This window comes from Barbus barbus (genome assembly GCF_936440315.1).
Source record: "Barbus barbus genome assembly, chromosome: 45".
Taxonomy (NCBI): Eukaryota; Metazoa; Chordata; class Actinopteri; order Cypriniformes; family Cyprinidae; genus Barbus; species Barbus barbus.
In genome coordinates this window covers 18421501-18437614 of record NC_136723.1, presented here as the reverse complement: position 1 = coordinate 18437614, position 16114 = coordinate 18421501, and the positions used below count along the sequence as shown (strand labels likewise).

The 16114-nt window shown below is 36.7% G+C and overlaps 2 protein-coding genes and 1 pseudogene across 5 annotated transcripts in view; 1 reads left to right on the top strand and 2 right to left on the bottom strand.

The window, feature by feature from the left end:
- LOC306863799 (dnaJ homolog subfamily B member 13-like) overlaps positions 1-1923 on the top strand; it is a 2316-nt pseudogene extending 393 nt beyond the window's left edge. Inside the window, exons 3-8 of the transcript in view lie at positions 410-571; positions 747-904; positions 983-1096; positions 1176-1289; positions 1541-1615; positions 1752-1923. The product of the transcript in view is annotated as a dnaJ homolog subfamily B member 13-like (transcript). The remainder of the gene's footprint in view (positions 1-409; positions 572-746; positions 905-982; positions 1097-1175; positions 1290-1540; positions 1616-1751) is intronic.
- A 100-nt stretch (positions 1924-2023) lies between these two features.
- Positions 2024-5283, bottom strand: LOC306864484 (dicarboxylate carrier UCP2). Of its 2 annotated transcripts, XM_079408519.1 has the most exons (8): positions 5148-5283; positions 4895-5029; positions 4332-4553; positions 3755-3968; positions 3474-3668; positions 2609-2710; positions 2334-2514; positions 2024-2250 (listed from the first exon to the last, which is right to left on the bottom strand). In XM_079408519.1, exons 3-8 carry the CDS (start codon positions 4455-4457, stop codon positions 2136-2138), a joined length of 933 nt encoding a protein of 310 aa, XP_079264645.1. In that variant the 5' UTR covers positions 4458-4553; positions 4895-5029; positions 5148-5283; the 3' UTR covers positions 2024-2135. The 2 variants fall into 2 exon arrangements, with proteins under 2 accessions (XP_079264645.1, XP_079264646.1); XM_079408520.1 differs by lacking the exons at positions 4895-5029; positions 5148-5283 and having other exon boundaries at positions 2034-2250; positions 4332-4691.
- Positions 5284-5850: 567 nt separating this feature from the next.
- On the bottom strand, positions 5851-16105 carry LOC306864485 (dicarboxylate carrier UCP2-like). Of its 2 annotated transcripts, none has more exons than XM_079408521.1 (8): positions 9751-9950; positions 9358-9494; positions 9056-9248; positions 8666-8870; positions 8386-8583; positions 7590-7691; positions 7336-7516; positions 5851-7238 (listed from the first exon to the last, which is right to left on the bottom strand). In XM_079408521.1, exons 3-8 carry the CDS (start codon positions 9179-9181, stop codon positions 7136-7138), a joined length of 915 nt encoding a protein of 304 aa, XP_079264647.1. In that variant the 5' UTR covers positions 9182-9248; positions 9358-9494; positions 9751-9950; the 3' UTR covers positions 5851-7135. The 2 variants fall into 2 exon arrangements, with proteins under 2 accessions (XP_079264647.1, XP_079264648.1); XM_079408522.1 differs by lacking the exon at positions 9751-9950 and adding an exon at positions 15784-16105 and having other exon boundaries at positions 6628-7238.
- Between the last annotated feature and the right edge of the window lie 9 nt (positions 16106-16114).

Sequence of the window (16114 nt, the reverse complement as noted above, 5' to 3'; positions counted from 1 at the left end):
ACTGCAATGTTTCCCAACATTTTTGGTTCCTAGAACGTTCTGGCAAGGTTAGTTTATGGTTATAAAAATAAAACCTAACAATAGCTGTTGGAGAACCTTGTGTATAAGTTCTTGTTGGTCACATAAAGGTGTGTGTTATAAAAAGAATGTTAGAACCCAAAGGAACCCAAAAGGGAAACATTCCGCTTTTGCTGGGATGGTGTTCTTGGAGGTACCATTACCATGTAATTATTTTTCGTAATTCATTATTTATTTTTCATACATACTTGGATTATCTCATACTATCACTGTACCATGGTATTAAAGAAAACAGCACCCGGACAGACCTACAAATGTCACACAGTGCACAGTTCAGCCATCAGTTTTTTCCTAAGATGGTCATTATGTTTCTGTTCTTTATCCAATGCAGCACGTAAAAAGGCCACGTATGATAAGTTTGGAGAGGAGGGTTTAAAAGGAGGGATCCCGTCTGAGCTGGGAGTGAACGGCGCCTGGTCATCAGGATATATCTACCATGGAAATGCAGATGAAACATTCAGACAGTTTTTCGGAGGAGATAACCCTTTTGCAGGTTATTTTTATAGGATGAAAAAGCTGTATTGTTTCTTTCATGAATGAGCTTCTTGTATCATTTAATGAATGTAAATGTCAAAAGACGGTCTGGTGCAATTAAGTCTTAAATTCATAATGTTCATAATGTCTTGGTGTTTTGACAAATCCCAGCTCTGATTAGTGATGTGTCATAGATTTTTTCACCAGTGATGGCAGTGAGGATAACACAGCTCTTAAGAGCTTGCGTGGACAAAAAGAAAAACTACAGGATCCACCAATAGAGAGAGACCTTCATCTCGCCTTGGAGGACCTTTATTATGGATGCACTAAAAAAATTAAGATATCCCGTAGGGTAAGTTCTGCATGCAGGTGTACAAATATCATAATTTGGACTCATGTGAAATTAATTTCAGAGATGTGTTTGATATAGGTCATGAATGAAGATGGACACACATCCAGCATCAGGGACAAAATTTTAACCTTCACTGTAAAAGCAGGATGGAATGAAGGGACGCGGATCACGTTTCCAAAAGAGGGAGACCAGGCATGTACGAACACATTATCTCTTTGTGTTTTTAAATTGATTTTAGTCATCTCAGAATGTAATTTTTTTTTCTCCACAGGGACCAAACAACATCCCAGCAGATATTGTTTTTGTCATTCGCCAAAAGCCTCATCCACGCTTTGTTCGCCAAAGTGATGATCTGTACTACACAGCACATATTTCTCTTGAGAAGGTAAAAAAAAACAAAAAAAAAAAACTTGTTTTTAATCAGAAGCAAAAATGTATTTCATGTATATAGATTGACCAAACATAGTTTCCTTTTTTTGGTCTAGTTTTCATGCTGAATGTGTGATAGGGTTTTTAATCGGACCAACATGATTTTAAAAGTCACCAGCTCCACTCTAAAAGCCACCACTTGAAATGAATCGATTGTATTTGAGTTCAGTATGATTTTGAATATATATTTTTGTGGTAACTCTGCAGGCTTTGACTGGTTTCTCAGTAGAAGTTGAGACACTAGGTGGCAGGCTTCTCAATATTCCCATCAATGACTGTGCAGTGAGTAAACCATTTCCTTCCATCATTTGACACACATTGGTCAAATAACCGACATTATCAGCACGCTTAATTTTATTCAGCAAAACTGTGTAGAGTTCTTATTTAAAGGAAAATTTTGTATTTCTTTATATTATAGCCCTCAGTACACCAAGATTGTGACCGGGGAGGGAATGCCACTAGCCAACAACCCATCCAACAGAGGGGACCTGATCAGTCACTTCATTACACAATTCCCAGAGAAGCTCTCGCCTGAAAAGAAACAGCTTCTAAAACAAGCGCTCTCATCCAAACTCATTCAGGCATCTTAAAGTCCATTCGGTCACGAATAGAAACATTAAAACACTTCAACTCAAATACTAGAGTTTGAAATTGGTGTTTTTAAGAGCCTAATTTTTTGGCACAAGAATAGAGTAAAAGCCAAAGTCAAGTTTTTTAATACACATGTAAACACTTCTTACAGAAAACCTAAAAACAATCGATAGTCAGAACCACATTAGCAAAGCTTAACTGCATTCACTGCTTAAAGAGGAGTGGCCCAGTTCTGGCGCGCTGCCATCAGGGCCCGTTTCAGCTGTTCATAGGTGACAAACATGACCACATTCCAGGAGCCCAGCCTCAGGAACGATGGCATGAATCTAAAAAGAACACAAACAGATGTCACTTCAACATTCATCCTCAAATCATTACAGTAAAGCTAGAGTAGGTAAAGAGAACTAACCCCTTGTAAAAAGCCTTTGGTCCCTCTTTAGTCAGCATGGCTACAGTACAGTTGAGGGCACTGCTGTACTGGCCTGGGGCGGAGTTCATGTATCTGGTCTTCACAACATCAACAGGAGAAGCAATAACTGTAGTGCAGAAACCAGCTCCAAATGCAGATGTAAAGTGGCAGGGAAGATCATCTGTGAAGAAAAACCGCATAAATAAATAAATAAAATAAAACACATACACACAAGTCTGACAAGTTTGCAATCATTTCTTGCAGTCTCGTCTTACCAGTCATCAGCGATGATTTTAGAAGTGCATCTTTGATCAGATCATAGGTCACCAGCTCAGTGCAGTTTACAATGGCATTGCGGGTGATGTTTGGGCCAGTTCCTTAAACAAAAAAAACACTTATTATAATAAAGAGATCAACAATAAAAATCATGATCATTTTTTTTATTATTAGAAGAGATCAATACACAATTAAATAATAAAATCTATGTAAAATTTATTATACACTAACATTTGTAAATTTTTATTTACATTTACAAACTAATATGAACTAATTAAACTATTACGCAATTAAAAATAGGTTTTAAATTAGTTTATAATAAACAAAAGATTAATAAATTGTCAAAAATACATTTAAAAAAAAATTACACTTGATAAACTAACATTTATATATTAGAAACTAATGAACTAACCGATTAAAAATGGTTTTAAAATTTGTTTTATTATAATAACAAAATACACTTCAAATAGATAAGTTAAAAATAATAATAATAATAATAATAATAATAATAATAAGAATATAAATTATAAACCAACTAAACTATTTTAAATTGGTTTATAATATAAACTAAGAGATTAACAAATACATAAGAAAATTGTTTAATATTGTAAACTGATTAAATAGATTTTTTGAATTTATATTATAAGCTAAATGAATAAATTAGGTGTTATTAATTTAGTTTACAATATAATGTAAATTAATACAAGAAACTATTTAATGTCTAAACTAAATAAATTGCATTTTTACTAATAATTGTGGTGTTATAAATACATTTCATAATGTAACTAAATTAAAATGGAAGGCCATTATTATTATTATTATTATTATTATTATTATTATTATTAGTAGTTGGTCCAGGCTCACCTTTCCACAAACCACGAAACCCCTCTTCCTTTGCAATGGTCCGATATGCATCCATAGTACCACGGTAACGTTTATTGGCCCCGGCGTTGATCTGAGCCTGAAATCGTACCTTCACCACATCGGTGGGTTGGGCCACAGCCACTGCCATGGCTCCAGTCGTACAGCCAGCCATCAGCCGACTGCCAATCCCCACGTCTAAGGAAAACGATGCATTGAATGGCATTAATATGAAGGGTCTTGCATAACAAATAGTTTCCAATCATCCCTGCATGGCAACTTACGATCGGAGCCTTTGGTGTAGAACTGCTTGACAGAATCATAGAGGCCAATGCGTACAGAGGCAAAGCTCATCTGACGCTGCAGTCCCGCAACCAGCCCGCTGTAGAGACTGCGTGGACCCTCAACACGCACCATGGTGCTGATCGTGCCAAACACTCCACGATATTTAACCGGCGCATGACCTGTGTTCACGGGACTTTTGGTCTCCCCCTGAATCTGTACAGAATAAAAGGTGGATGGAGAAACTTTACAGAATCACAGGGGAGGGAAGCAGCATCTTCAGGTTAAAAGGGTCCATATTGATCCTGGGTCAGCAAGGACAGTCATCAAGGCCTGGACCTGCTTACGTTGCTAGTGTAAAGAGAGTCAAGAAAAATAGATAAAGCTGACGTCAGTATGAGTTTGACTTTAAACATTCCACCTGAAATCAAAGGTTAGTTTGTTTTTGTTGATGCAAGTTGATCTGGGTCAAGTCGTCAAGCCCTTCTGTGGTCTCCAGACTCAACCGCTGACTCGGCTGTTACACGAGCAAAAATTTGTCATTTAAACAAAGTACTCAAATTCCACACAAAGACTCACCTGAAGTCTAACTTTTGCGGTGTCCAGTGGAAATGTGAAGAGGTCTGCAATGCAGGCTGCAGTTCCTGCACCAATAAACTTCACAGTGGCTGTAGGAGGCACATCACCAGCTCTGAATCCAACCATGTTTAGTTGCAGCTGGAGTCACAGGAATGTAAAGGTGGAACGGAATGCGTTGAAAACCAATGAAGAGAACACAAGATAGGTGAACTCCACCCTAACCTGGATTAGGAAGACACAATGATTATGTGTGGTATGCATTTAATACCTTATTGTTATGCAAATTTAAGTCATTTGGGTGGGACAGTGTAAATGTAATGTAAAGACTCTGTATAGTCAGACAAAAACAGAACATCGTGTTCTCTGACATGCTGACGTCACCATCCTGTTTACATCTGATGTCTCTGTTGTCTTTCTACCAAACAAAGGAGCTTCAATGCAGGAAGTGCGGATACACATAAAATGCGAGATTATGTAATGTTGGCATAATATTACATCAACTGTATTACCCTTATTGATTAAAACAAGTGAATAAACGCTTTTACGAAACTTTTTGTACCAACCGGTCTGGATGAGAACTTCAGGATTCCCTGAAAGTATCTCTCTGGTTGAAATGACTTTCAACTTGAATTTTGTTGCCGCGTTCTTCCATAGAGAAACGATTAGAACCCGTACAAAACAAAAACATACTCCAGTGTCTGAAAGACAAGAATATTTCCGTGTTACATAAGTTACAGCTCAGCATCACTTCAAATCATTCAACAAAATAACGGAGAAAGTCTATTATTTCATGTCATGTAAGGTCACAATACTCACCTTAAACAAAAAATGTATAAATTGTCTGCGAGGAAAAGGGTTTACTAGCGAAAAATAACTTCGTCGGACCGCAAACAGTTAAAAACCGCAGGTGCTCTGTTCTGTTCTGAACGCCGCTGAGAGCCTTTTAAACCCCTTCGAGGGAGTCACGTGACAAACTTTCAGCGCATAAATGACTACTGACCCGTTCTCCAAACATCAGCTTTCATTGTTCTCGGTTTATGTAAAAAAAAATGCTAGTAAAAGTACAAAAAAAAAAACACGATCTTGGTTTCTATGAGGTTTCGAGTCAAAATAGCCTAGTATTACACAATTGTGTATTTCCTTTTGTTCAAACTTGTTGAATATTAGAGCCAGGTCTGGTGTTGTTTTGTATTTCAGAATAATTCACTACATAGGGTAAATTGTCTATTGTGATAATTTACCCTATGTAATGAAAACATGCCTAGACTATACTATGTGCTCATATACACATATGAAATTGACTTTTTCAAAAACAAATCTATCTTTATAAATTTGAGCAAAGTGTGACAACTAGCCCCAGTCTCCCCTATTTGACCGAAACGCTGAGTCACTCTGAATGTGTAGTATAGTTGCACATATGTTATTCATAAAAGGACTTTCAGTTCTCCCTCTATTAAAGACACATCCCCTGGATTTGCTTTTTCACATGGATTGATATTTGATGCAAAATATGTTGTTTGCGGAAGTTGTTTTTAGTATTTGTCAAGGAATTCATCGTATTACATTTATAGTTGTGTTTTTCATTGCATACAAGAACCAAAAGCATTAAATTACATACATGAACTGAACTTCCCTTCACCATATCAAGCAGACAGAGCTGATGCTATTTAAGTTTCACATGTTAACACAGAACTGGATTAGACAAGGTACAACATCAAGACAAAAAAGATAATTGTGTTAAAAACACATGGGTTAAAAGCTCAGTTGATTTGATCATTGATTGATAAGACTCTCGGCTTTAGGGGAGACAATGCATGTGATCTTAATGAGTGGCATGTACCTGATTCACAGTGATGGGAAGGTTACTTTGGAAATGAAATCGGTTACATATTACAAGTTACACTATCTAAAATGTTAAAAGTAGTGTAACTATTTCAATTACTATATTAAAGTAATGTAACTGATTACATTTGATTACTTTTCTAAATTACTGTTAATCATTTTGAAACCTTTAAACAAGTTAGGGTTAACCTTACAATATTGTTCAACACTGATTACTTTCCGACTTTCCAAATCCTTCATCACTTGAATTAAGATGATAATAGTTTAATCTTAAACCGCAACACCACAAAATCAGACTTTAGCACCTCTTTTAAATTTGAGCTCATTCTGAGGTTAAATACAGATTTTAAATCATAACAACATATATTTTAAAAGCTATGATACTGTTTTTGAAATCAAATCTTTGCATATAGCTATGACAGGAAAAACTGGCATCTAACAATAAAAATGTTTTCTCATTAATATTTATTTTGTAATTAAATTACGTAATTTCGTTGCATGTAACTAGCTACTCCCCAACACTGCTGATTTAATACTTAAAACAATTTAGACCTCATTCAAGGAAACAGATATATCATAAAAAAAACTTTATTTTCCAATAATGTACAGTTTCCAAATTATAGTATAAATTACATTAATTCATTAGAGCTATGGACCCGTTTTAATGACATATTTAAAAGTATATACATAAACCATGGACATATATCCTCATTGTCCAATGACATTGTAACTGAGACAAATATCTGCATTTGCTTTCTCAGTCATGCGTCTCATGATTTTTGGCAGCTCATCTTTCATTTTCGATGAGCTTGACCTTTGGCCTTTAAAAGTTGACACCTTTTTCAGTGATAAGACTTAACCTGAGAATCCCTTTGTTCTCATAACAGAGGACTTGACTTATATTTGCACTCTCTGTTTAATCTAAATCAGAAGATACTGACAATGTCCATTCAGAAAGGTGACTACCATGAGCTTTGCATTCTAGTCAGACCTCTCTTGATTTGCTCGTAGGAGACAAACATCACAATGTTCCAGGATCCCAAGCGCAGGAAGGAGGGCACAAAGCTGTTGGGGAAGATGGCGATGACAAATGCATGGTACTGAAATTAATACTATGTAACTTGTTCTATACAAATAATAATTCATAGCATATTTTTCTTACCCCTTATAAAAAGCTGTTGGTCCCTCTCTGGTCAGCATAGTGAGGGCACAGTTTAGTGCACTGCTGTACTGGCCTGCAGTTGAGTTCATGAAGCGGGTCTTTACTACGTCTACTGGAGACGCCACAATCGTGGTGCAGAAACCAGCTCCGAATGCAGCGGTAAAGTGGCAGGGTAGGTTATCTAATGAGGGCATGTGTGTTAGACAACAAGAACATACAAATAGCCATAATAATAGGGTTTGTAGGTTTCATACCTGTCATGAGGTCATATTTTAATATGAGTTCCTTGATAATGTCGTAAGTGACCAACTCTGAGCAGTTTACAATCGCGTTCCTTGTGATGTTTGGCATGCAGCCTAAAATAGAGAAACACATGCATGTTTATCTCAACCAGAACGCATCCACTTAGAATGGCATGTGAAAGTTAAATTTAAAGGGATAGTGCACCAAAAAATCATTTATTCACTCTCATGTTTTTCCAAAACTTTTATTTCTGCTGTGTATAACTAAAAAGAAGATATTTTAGATGTGTAAATGTATCTATACAACTAAAGTCAGTGGAGTCCAATGTTACTTTGAACAATGCTATTTTAGCATTTATTATTTTTAATTTTACATTTTCAGTTTTAATTTTAGTTCAAGTTTTAGTCATTTTGTTATGTGCTTCTGTCATTTTTATTACTTTTTGTTTTTTAAAGATATATATTTTGTTAGCTTTCATTTATTTTTATTTCAGTTTGACTAATTTTACTACTTGACTTAAACTTATTATTTCAGTTATTTGCCAAGGCAACATCTGAAATGTTCTTTTTTTTGTTTTGTTTTTTATGTAATATTTTTTTATTTAATCTTTATTTCAATTACCAAAAAATAATAGTTTAATTTTAGGTATAGTTAACAATAACAACACTGGTTTGGATTGCAATGACTACTATATTTTGTGGACAAAAACAATAAATAAATAAAAATAAATAAAGTGAAATGAGGGTCAGTAAATGATGATAGATTTTTGGGAGAGGGAACTATCCCTTTTTAAGAACTCTCTCTCACCCTTCCAAAGCCCCCGAACACCCTCATCACGTGCAATAGTCCGATATGCATCCATTGTGCCGTTGTATCTCTTTAATCCATCAGACTGACGCACTTGAGCCTGGAAACGCACTTTTACGACATCTGTGGGCTGTGCAAACGCGACAGCCATGGCCCCGGTGGTGCAACCTGCCATTAGGCGAGTAACAATATTTGCATCTGAGAAGAAAAGAGCAGAGTGTAGGTTAAGTGTCACCACTATCATTTCTGTCTCTATTCAAACCTCCAGTCCGATACTCACTCTCAGATCCTCTGGTGTAGAATTGCTTCATTGAGTCATAAAGACCGATACGAACAGATGCGAAGCTCATTTGTCGTTGCAGTCCTGCCACCAGGCCATTGTACAGACTCCTTGCGCCTTCTGTGCGCACCATAGTGGCGATGGTGCCAAATACTCCACGATATTTCACCGCTGATCCTGAGGCAGCTATAGACTCTCCCTGGATCTGAAATTAGACAGAAGGATGGTCATAATGTGCTTTTTGTGTTGTTATTTAATTGTTTCAGGCACATAAAGTCAATGCAAACACAATTCGAACAACTCGTAACTGGCCCAAAAAAGATTTTCTTTATGCTAACCTTTTTGCATATATAGCTTATATATTATTATTATATTTATATAAGGCCTCACCTGAAGTCTCACTTTTGCTGTGTCCAGTGGGAAAGTGATCAGATCAGCAAAACATGCTGCCATACCAGCTCCAAAAAACTTGACAGCAGCAGTTGGTGGCAGGTCGGTAGGTTTCATTCCAACCATTTTTTTCTATGCTTCTGACAGGAACTTTTACTTTTATTTTTATCTAGAGCTTCTTGTGTTTCCCCACCTGAGAGAGAACAAGAAGCAGGCCAAAACTGGTTAAGATTCATCATCGCAAATGAATTGTCTTGATTCAGGTCCAAGAATGTAAAATAAATATTTAGGCTTTGCTTTACCTCAGCAAACTGCTGATTCAAGATCAAGTTTCTTCCAAATGAATAACTCTCTTGTCTTTTGTTTTAAATATGTCAACACCTTTGGACATAAATAATTGTGGCTCAGTGTCCCAAAGCAGCATTCCAGCAGCGTAACACTACAGAGAAACATTTAGAATCAATGCAGATCATCTGTGATAACTTGTGTTTATAGATAAAGCATGACTGTAAACTTGATGTTTCTCATAACTTCAGCTGTGGCTACACAGAAACACAAAAACCAGCATACAGTATTGTATGAAACATAATAAATTACAGTGTATCTCTCATTACGTAAGCTCTGGGTACCCAGAAACATAGAAATCAGCACACAACATTGGGTGAAATATAATAAAATACAGTGTGCTCACCAACCTTTGGGTAATATGAAATCGTTAGTCCCAATTTCACTGACAGAAAGCAAAATAATTATTTCCATCCAGGGTTTAATCCAGCGAGTGTGTTTTCCACCTAAGTATGGTCGAACCGGTCTGTCAAACCTGAATTTATAGGTGCTTGTGCCGGTTGCAGCCAATCCCATGTATTGCTTTCATCACACATGACTCTAATTTTAACTTTGTGTGGCGGGAGAACGAGTACACTTGTTTACTAGTTGTCACTGACAGGGTTGTTGTATGCCCTCCATATGAAATGTACACATATATCAATAAAAACAATTGGCCTATATTAAATTATTATAAATTTTAAATTGTTAACATTTATTTTAAATTTTAATGTTAATTGTTTTAAAATTTAAAATAAATTATATATATAAATTCTATCTTTATATCTATCTATCTATATACAATGTGTTTAATATACATACACACATAGGTTACATGTCATTTTGGAATTTTACTGCTAATTTAATTAATTATACATGTCATTTTCACAGAATATTCTTGTGCATTTCCAATTAAAATAATACATTTTATTGTTCGTTTATTGTTATTCACAAAAATAGATGTTCATAGAGACCTGTGTGTCGCAGTCATGTGTTGCTTTGTCCCCTTTCCCCTGCTTCCCAAAACACCTCTGGAGGGTGGCCAGCAGGAATTTTGCTCTGTAATCTGAGTGCGATCTCATTGGCTTCTGAGCGTGCCACAGGCTATATGTTTATCCTGTCAAACAGGGGGCTTGTCTCTTTGCCCTAAGTACTTTGGCTTAGGGATCATTTTCATTTCTGCTCTTTACAGAGAAGAGATCAGTGTTTTCATTTATTGAAAAACAGAATGGTTTTTCCATTCATTTGGTCGTTGCAGTATAAATAGAATCCAACGCCTTACATAAATATGCCTGACATCCATGCCACAACAATATGTACCAAGATGCTGCTCCACCCCAAACGTGTTAAAGTTGTATAAGCTGTTTGGGGAACGCCACTCTTAACAGCCAATCTGTGCATTTCTCGTGGTGGGAGTGAATGTAAGGCATCTGCTAACAGTAAATCAGGAACCTCCGTAGTCCAGATGAATCTGGATCAGGTCTAGACTAGCCAGAGGCCCTCAGAGAGGGTACAGGCTCCTCATCCTTATTAAACTGTCAAGAAATGTCCAGGTCATATTTACCCTAAAATAAATTAAAAATATGTATAGATGTACAGTGGGGCAAATAAGTATTTGATACACTGCCGATTTTTCAAGTTTTCCCACTTACAAAGAATGGAGAGATCTGTCATTTTCATCGTAGGTACACCTCAACTGTGAGAGACAGAATATAAAAAGAAATCCAGAAAATCACATTGTATGATTTTTAAATAATTAACTTCCATTTTATTGCATGAAATAAGTATTTGATCACCTACTAACCAGCAAGAATTCTGGCTCTCACAGACCTGTTAGTTTGTCTTTAAGAAGCCCTCCTATCCTCCACTCATTACCTGTATTAATTGCTCCTGTTTGAACTCGTTACCTGTATAAAAGACAACTGTTCACACACTTAATCAATCAGACTCCAACCTCTCCACAATGGGCAAGACCAAAGAGCTGTCTAAAGACACTAGGGACAAAATTGTAGACCTGCACAAGACTGGGATGTGCTACAGGACAATAGGCAAACAGCTTGGTGAGAGGGCAACAACTGATGGTGCAATTATTAGAAAATGGAAGAAATTCAAGATGACTGTCAATCTCCCTCGGACTGGGGCTCCATGCAAGATCTCGCCTCGTGGAGTTTCAATGATCCTGTGTATGTGACGAATAAAAATCTTGAATCTTGAATCCTGAGAAAGGTGAGGGATCAGCCTAGAACTACACGGGAGGACCTGGTCAATGACCTGAAGAGAGCTGGGACCACAGTCTCAATGGTTACCATTAGTAACACACCGTCATGGATTAAAATCCTGCAGCACGTGCAAGGTCCCCCTGCTCAAGCCAGTGCATGTCCAGGCCTGTCTGAAGTTTGCCAATAACCATCTGGATGATCCAGAGGAGGCATGGGAGAAGGTCATGTGGTCAGATGAGACCAAAATGGAACTTTCTGGTATAAACTCCACTCGCTGTGTTTGAAGAAGGATGAGTATAATTCCAAAAACACCATCCCAACCGTGAAGTATGGGGGTGGAAACATCATGCTTTGGGGGTGCTTTTCTGCAAAGGGGACAGAACGACTGCACCGTATTGAGGGGAGGATGGATGGGGCCATGTATCGCGAGATTTTGGGCAACAACCTCCTTCCCTCAGTAAGAGCATTGAAGATGGGTCGTGGCTGGGTCTTCCAGCATGACAATAACCCCGAACACACAGCAAGGGCAACTAAGGAGTGGCTCCGTAAGAAGCATTTCAAGTTCCTGGAGTGGCCTAGCCAGTCTCCAGACCTGAACCCAATAGAAAATCTATGGAGGGAGCTGAAACTCCGTGTTGCCCAGCGACAGCCCCAAAACCTGAAAGATCTGGAGAAGACCTGCATGGAGGAGTGGGCCAAAATCCCTGCTGCAGTGTGTGCAAACCTGGTCAAGAACTACAGGAAACGTCTGACCTCTGTAATTGTAAACAGAACAAAGGTTTCTGTACCAAATATTAAGTTCTATTTTTCTATTGTATCAAATACTTATTTCATGCAATAAAATGGAAATTATTAAAAATTCATACAATGTGATTTTCTGGATTTTGTTTTTATATTCTGTCTATCACAGTTGTGGTGTACCTACGATGAAAATGACAGATCTCTCCATTCTTTGTAAATCGGCAGTGTCTCAAATACTTATTTTCCCCACTGTAGTCATGTGGATTTTTTTTTTTTTTTTTTTACTACTAAAAGAGTTTAAAACTAAACCTATTTTAGTCTGGTTATTATGATCATTCATTACCATTTGGCTGCTATTTACACTTTGGCTTTGAACAAACGGCCAAATGGCCAGTTACGTGACAGTGGCATTATCATGTTTCAATAAATGGTGAGAAATATTTGCTCTCTAGGCCTGCAGTCTTAAAGCTGCAGTAAACGGGGGAAGATCAGCTGAAAAAATGAAAGCAAAATATCCCTCACAGACATGTTTGTGCAGGTACTGTACATGAGATCAGGAGTCAGTTTTTGAAAGCGCTTTTATATTTCTGCCACTGCAGATATTGCACCATTCAAATAAACAATCTGCTGCTGTTTGCAACCATCATAGACCCACAAAGGTCTATAAGTATGAATGAGTGACCTATGAGCTCTTAGAATGGGTTTGCATCACTGTTCAGTCAATAGCAGCTTGTGATTAAACCTTAATCATTGGACAACCGTGTTAATTTCTTACCTTCTGTATTTTCAAGATTTGTTTGTGTTTGTGTCTAGACTGGAGTCCCTTGTACCTTTTCCACATTGTTGGATCTGCAGACTTGCTGTCTGCATCCAGCTAGAACCAGTTTCTTCAATGTACCCTGTGATCTTTCAGCTTCTGAAAGAGATAAACAACCCCCTGTGTCCTGCCAGACCCACACTCACCCCACCCGCTACTGAAAGCGAATACATCCATGACTGACGCAGACGCAGACATGAATTCATGTCTACCATAGACAGCTGCCACTGAGTCCTGTTTTATGTATGAATAAATATTTCCTCTGAAAGCACCGGCACATCTAAAAATATACTTTTCCGTATTCAATCAAAGGTCAGAAGGTCACACTCAGTGTATGGAAAGGTATGCAAGTATCTCATCAAAACTCCATATGTGGTCATTTATCACACTACAGCCCACGAAAAGTATTGGGACACTTAAGACACATAAAAATATCCAAATGTCAAACAGCATCAAGCGAGATCTTTTCTACTAACTTCACTTGCAATGACATCTAGTTTGAATGTATGTTTGAAAACTATCAAATGTCCAAATGTGTTGATTTTGTACAGTATATTTATTGTTGCATACACGATGTAAAACTTGTTCATTTTCTTTAAATAAATGCAACATAAAATATTTTGTCTGAAAAATAAAAAAATCCATTTAGTTCAACTATGTTTGAGAACCATAATATCCAAATGCAATTTTCTTCATTTTGATCAGTATACATACTGTTTAATTATAAAAACTCTGCTGTTTTTCTCTTACTCAACTGGTCTCATTGTATAATTCAAATACTAAAAATATTAAATCAGTAGTAATCTTGACCCCCTTAAGGTCGTAAAAGGTGTTTTAGAGGAGTGCATTCAATAACCTAACCACCAAGCAGGTGCTGCACATTAACGTCACTGCTGACTTCAAAAATGCCGTTCTCTATTCCTCCTGTCATTCTTAAAATGGCTGTCCCATCATGCCACCTCATTCTGTTCAGGCTATTGCTGTGTCAGCTGGCTGACTGCATGGAAATCAGTGGCAATTAACTTTAGAGTCACTCATATGACTGAATATCCTTCCACAACTTTTTTTGTGCATCTTTTAAGATAATGTTGTTGCTTTTTTGAATGTAATAGCGCATAAATGTTGGAATTAAAAAAACAAACATTTACATATTACATTCCTGATCATTTACTGCAAACAAAACCAATTCTAGATATTTATTTGTATTTCACTCATTAAGAAGGATACATGTACTAACAACTGATACGATACTGATAAAACTAATAGACTGATAGTTTTATTGTTTACCGAAAAGAAGGTTAAAACATGAAAGTACACCAATAAGTAGAAACAGAAACAATTTCTCATCAATATCTGATGTACAACAGCTATATTGCACAGAATTATTGCAATTCTGTGTTGTGGGAAGTGAATTTATGGATGTTTTCAACTGTCTTTAACTATTAAATGGGAAGTTTAATGGTTAACATTTGTTTAACAAAACATTTCAGGAGACTGTAAGAATGTATTTAGGTTCAAATTCCTGCTAGTATAAGTGTGTGTGATGACAAGGAAACATTTGCATGTTTCCATAAAAACAAGAAAGAGAATCATTATCACAAGGAGAGGGAATTGCTTGGGGTTGTGAATGTAAAAAAATTTGCATCATATGACAGATAAAAAATGCCACACCATGATGTTCTCACACACTAAACTTTGTAGGCATATATTAAACAATAAGGCAGCAGGAGTGCTTCAATTTACATGCACAAACTGTAAACCTGCTTTAAATGACTTACAGACCTACATGTCAAGCTCATAAACCTATTACGTAACACTTGCTAAATGGCAGACAGCATCTGGAATGATTTTGGCTTCAGCCAATGGGCTGTTTTAAACACACTCTGCCCTCCTCGTTATCCAAACTTCATTGAAAGGAAAAGACCACCTCAGTACACAACACACAAATAGCTCAACAGTCTAAGATTCACTCAACTGACTTCAAACAGCTTTCATTATTGCTTATTTAGTCTCTTTTTCTTATCTCATCAAGGCACTGACTTCATGAATCTCCCAGCTACAATGAGGAAATCTGACACAAATGAAACCAGGACTGAATGCACTCTCCAAACCAGGCAGTTTTCTGTCCTGATTATCTAGATTTTCTGACCTAGATTATGGCATCAAATTTTACTGACCATAAATAATATAAATAAATATGCTTGTAAAAATATATAAACACATTCTCAAATAAAACAATAAGCCAGAAGAATGTTTGAATGTGATGTTTCACTTTTTAGTTTATACCAGGAATAGCAAAGTCATTGGATTTATTATAATAGGCCTTGATTATGAAACAACAGCAGAATGAATTTCAGCATAAATAGGACACCGAAAACAATTTCATTCAAACCAAATTTATTATGTAATATCACTGAATCAACCTACATTAATTTATACCAACAAAACTAATTTTGGGGGGTAAATCATGTAGAAATAAATATTTATGGCAACAATTTTTTAAAAACATTAAATTGTCCATTTAATGAACAAAATCATTCTGCTCCTGTGTGATAAATATCAGAAATATAGTTAACTGACAGCGCCCTCTAATGGTAACCAATGACATGAACAGTTCATTAACTCACCTGGCCTCTTTCTGAGTGTAGGAGATGTACTTAGGGTCAGTGTTCACAACTATACTTTGATATAAAAACTACTGATCACTATTTATTACTACATTTGTTTTCAGGTAACAGGAGAGATGTTACTAATACGCTCTCTATAAGTCCCTGTTAGTATTTCTTTCATGTCCTCTTTCTTCAAAATCTCTCTCTCTCAAAGAGAAAGAGTCCCTAAGTGCAAATATAATTATTGTGCCACATGAAGTGTTTGGTTTAGTGGCCTTTGTTTCTCCCGCTCTCCGTCTCTCTGCTGCTGCTCGTGGTTTGTTTACATCGGTTCAGTATCTCCGACGCA

What these genes read in the sequence shown, in the direction of transcription:
- LOC306864484 (XM_079408519.1), bottom strand. Translation starts at nt 4,457, where the DNA reads ATGGTTGGATTCAGAGCTGGTGATGTGCCTCCTACAGCCACTGTGAAG. An exon ending in CTACACCAAAGGCTCCGATC is followed by an intron (nt 3,669 to 3,754) that starts GTAAGTTGCCAT and finishes CGTTTTCCTTAG; the next exon opens with ACGTGGGGATTGGCAGTCGG. An exon ending in GTTTCGTGGTTTGTGGAAAG is followed by an intron (nt 2,711 to 3,473) that starts GTGAGCCTGGAC and finishes TTTTTGTTTAAG; the next exon opens with GAACTGGCCCAAACATCACC.
- LOC306864485 (XM_079408522.1), bottom strand. Translation starts at nt 9,181, where the DNA reads ATGGTTGGAATGAAACCTACCGACCTGCCACCAACTGCTGCTGTCAAG. An exon ending in CTACACCAGAGGATCTGAGA is followed by an intron (nt 8,584 to 8,665) that starts GTGAGTATCGGA and finishes TTTTCTTCTCAG; the next exon opens with ATGCAAATATTGTTACTCGC. An exon ending in AAAATATGACCTCATGACAG is followed by an intron (nt 7,517 to 7,589) that starts GTATGAAACCTA and finishes TGCCCTCATTAG; the next exon opens with ATAACCTACCCTGCCACTTT.